The sequence below is a fragment of the Macrobrachium rosenbergii genome, chromosome 23 (genome assembly GCF_040412425.1).
Source record: "Macrobrachium rosenbergii isolate ZJJX-2024 chromosome 23, ASM4041242v1, whole genome shotgun sequence".
Classification (NCBI taxonomy): domain Eukaryota; kingdom Metazoa; phylum Arthropoda; class Malacostraca; order Decapoda; family Palaemonidae; genus Macrobrachium; species Macrobrachium rosenbergii.
The window spans coordinates 30,874,662-30,878,406 of NC_089763.1; the positions used below are offsets into that span (position 1 = coordinate 30,874,662).

Sequence of the window (3,745 nt, forward strand, 5' to 3'; positions counted from 1 at the left end):
TATATATATATATATATATATATATATATATATATATATATATATATATATATTTTATATATACTATTGTATATATTTATATATATATATATATATATATATATATATATATATATATATATATATATATATATTATATATATATATATATTTATATATATATATATATATATATATCTGTATGTATATATATATACATATATATATATATATATGTTATCATAAGAGAAAAGAGACAGAGAGAGACAATGATGCATAAGTATAATGTGAATGTGAAATCATATTTGCCAGGAGATGTTTGTTTATTTTGCAAGTATACAAATACAAATTACTTCTTCAACCAATCTAATCGACATCATTTTAAATCTGTATAACAAAAAAATTTTTTCCTCCCACAGGAAAAATCCGGAACTAAATTCTCACTGTGTTTTACGATAATGTATTATGGGGCCCCTCTCCCCCTTGGCTCCCTTAACTCCCCTGGCCCCTGGGAGACCCGTCAAACTGTCCCCTGGGTCTCCGTCGTCGCCTCTTTCACCGTCGCAGTTGCAGAGCTTATCCCCTGGGTAGCCCTGGTCCCCTTTGTTTCCTGGGGGACCCCTCGGCCCCGGGGAAGGGTTCTGTGAAGCTCTTGTCACGCAGATGCCGTTGACTCCTGGGTATCCTGTGGGGCCCTTCGAGCCGCGAGCTCCTTTGACCCCAGGGGCGCCTGTCTCTCCAGGAGATCCTGGAACTGAGAGAGTGAGTTTCTGAGTCGCTGAGTTTGTAGGGTCAAGTTTCTTTGGTGGTTTGTTGATAAGTGCTTAAGAAAATTCTGAAATAAAGTCAGTCATACAGAGATAAGTCAGTGCTTATATATTCCCCCTGGGTTTCTCAGCCACACCCTTCTAAAATGAAAGAAAACAAGTAAAAAAAGTGCCGAAGTTTCTTCGGAGCAATCGAGTTTTCTGTACAGCCGCTGCAGTGTATAATCAAGGCCACCGAAAATAGATCTATCTTTCGGTGGTCTCGGTATAATGCTGTATGAGCTGCGGCCCTTGAAACTTTACCCACGGCTCGGTGATGGCCTGTCCTATATCGTTGCCAGAAGCATGATTATGGTTAACTTTAACCTTAAATAAAATAAACACTACTGAGGCTAGAGGGTTGCAATTTGGCATGTTTGATTATTGGGGGTTGGATGATCCTCATACCAATTTACAGCCCTCTAGCCTCAGTAGTTTTTAAGATCTGAGGGCGGACAGAAAAAAGTACAGACGAACAGACAAAGCCGGCACAATAGTTTCCTTATCAGTAAACTAAAAACTTACATCTGGGATCCTTTTTGATGCTTTGCAGAATTACTATGGAGATCTTCAGCCTGGCCTCTATCTTCTCCAGGTCCCTCAGTTTCTCCTCTATAAAGGCCAGACGCATAAGCAGGGTGTCGTAGTCGATGGTACACTTCTCTTTCCTGGGTCTCTGTTAAAATGAGGTGGTTTTAGTTTAGAAATAGTTGTGGTGTCCATCTTAATGACTAGTTTAGTAATAGTTATGATATTCACCTTGATGACTAAGTGCTAGAGAAACTGATGGGAATACTTTTGAGCAGCCCTGACCTGTTTTCCCAGGATGACAACGTATAAACCACAAATACTAATTGTTTTAGATCCAGAATTTCTTGCTTGTAGTTCTAAGCACTTTTGCTTCTGTTTCACTAAGCACTTCAACCGTGCATTCATGACTTTACTGCAGTCACAGATGACCTTGCAGTTATGTATACTACTAGGATTGAACAAATCTACAAATTATAAGAAGATGCAAGAAAAGCTCTTCTGATTCAGTGAGGCTATGTAATGAAATGGTAAAGAAACCTTCCTGCGAAGGACTACTCACCATGCATCTGTTGCTGCATCCCGTGTTTTTGCAATTTCCAGCCTGCGACAGGAATATCTTTAAGTTCTCCAGCTTATCTGGAATATTTGGGTTGACTGGTGGACAAGAGGGTTCAGGTGCTGGGGGAGGTCTTGGGGGATAAGTAGGCCTAGGGTAAGGAGCAGGAGGCTGAGGTATGTAAGTAGGCTGAGGCCTCGGGGGAAAAGTAGGCCTAGGGTAAGGGGCAGGAGGCTGAGGTATGTAAGTAGGATGAGGCCTCGGGGGAAAAGTAGGCCTAGGGTAAGGAGCAGGAGGCTGAGGTATGTAAGTAGGCTGAGGAGGAGCGGGTGGAGGAAATGTTGGTATGTAATATGATGGAGTGGGAGGTTGTGGAGGTTGGTAGGGAGGTGGAATGAATGTTGGAGGAGGGGCCGGTGGAGGAACAGGTACGTAAGGTGGAGGGGCAGGGTATGGAACAGGGGGATAAGGGCATAATTGTCCGTAAGGACATGGGGGCGGTTGCGGAGGGCAGGATAATACCCACAGCCGCTCAGGACTTGTCTCCTCCGGCGTGCCTGAAAAGTGGACGAGTTTCTGGAGGGCTGACGTTGGTCTTCATCCAAACTAAAGATGGAGTCTGGTATGATCTGATCAATTCTTGCTCTCTCATAGTTTTTGAAGGATAAACCTTCTTTTTGGTCTTTCAGTCTTTTAATGACGTTGTCCAACACCAAGATCTCTGGAGAGAGAGGTGATTTTTCATCAGAAGAGGCTTGGGAACCAAAGGAGGTGTCCTCCGCTGACGAAAATGGAACCAGAGTGCCGCAGATAAATATCAGAGCCAGCCAATGCATCGTCCTGACATGACCTGTTAATATTCAAGATTTCAAATTAAGCTGTTGCATTTCCAACGTGATGTGTCAAGAGTGCCTGGTTAGCTACAATTTTTTTTTTAGCTGATAAGTGAGATGGGTCAAAGAAGAATGGCGCCAGTTAGCTAGCTAACCACGGTAGGGCATAGTTTAGAAAGTTAAGTATTAGTAAAAGTAATGTAAAGTGTGGTTTAGACAATTTTATCTAGATAAAGGTACAATTTTTCTTACTATGGCCTTAATATTAACATATTACAAACATGATTTTGCACTATATTAACATAGTGAATTGTACAGATTATATATTTTAAATTTTATTCCTTAATAGTATAATTGTATTTAGTTAACTTTGCAATTTTTCTTATTTTATCCTTAATACTAACTGTTATAATCATGATTTTGCAATATATTTACATAGGAAATTCTATAAATTACGTTTTTCACAAGATATTTCTTGATAGTCTAATGGTTGAGGTTCATCGCGATGAATATATGAAGATACTCTTCTCCAGTTAAGAAAATGTCATATGACTAAGCCTAACTGGAAAAGACATGGCAGGTGTTAAATATTTGGTTTTAATGCTGAGTTTTCAAGAGTAGGAAAGCATAAGGAAATTACTATGGTTAAAAAATAGGAGTTTGATTTATTTTTATGTTAGGCAATTGAGGAATAGCAAAGTATAATATATTAGTTGACCTAATGAGTTTAATATAATATAATAGTAATAATAATAATGTTCAAATTATATAAATATATTTATGTGTGTGTATAATATATATATATATATATATATATATATATATATATATATATATATAATATATATATATATAAATATAAATATATATAAATATATATATATATATATATGTGTGTGTGTGTGTGTATGTGTGTGTGGTGCAATGTAAGCGCTCAGCCCACAACTTGATGGGCCGTGTTCGTTTCCACGACAAAGGAGAGGGAACCAAATGACTCCGTTCCTTAAAATCCGATATGCATCTGTTGATCTAAGAAGTGA

The 3,745-nt window shown here is 38.4% G+C and overlaps 1 protein-coding gene across 1 annotated transcript; it reads right to left on the reverse strand.

Annotated features, from left to right (window-relative positions):
- Positions 1 to 285: 285 nt before the first annotated feature.
- On the reverse strand, positions 286 to 2,722 carry LOC136851189 (collagen alpha-2(IX) chain-like). Its single transcript, XM_067125142.1, has 3 exons — positions 1,876 to 2,722; positions 1,311 to 1,461; positions 286 to 733 (listed from the first exon to the last, which is right to left on the reverse strand). Exons 1-3 carry the CDS (start codon positions 1,876 to 1,878, stop codon positions 420 to 422), a joined length of 468 nt encoding a protein of 155 aa, XP_066981243.1. The 5' UTR covers positions 1,879 to 2,722; the 3' UTR covers positions 286 to 419.
- Positions 2,723 to 3,745: the final 1,023 nt, after the last annotated feature.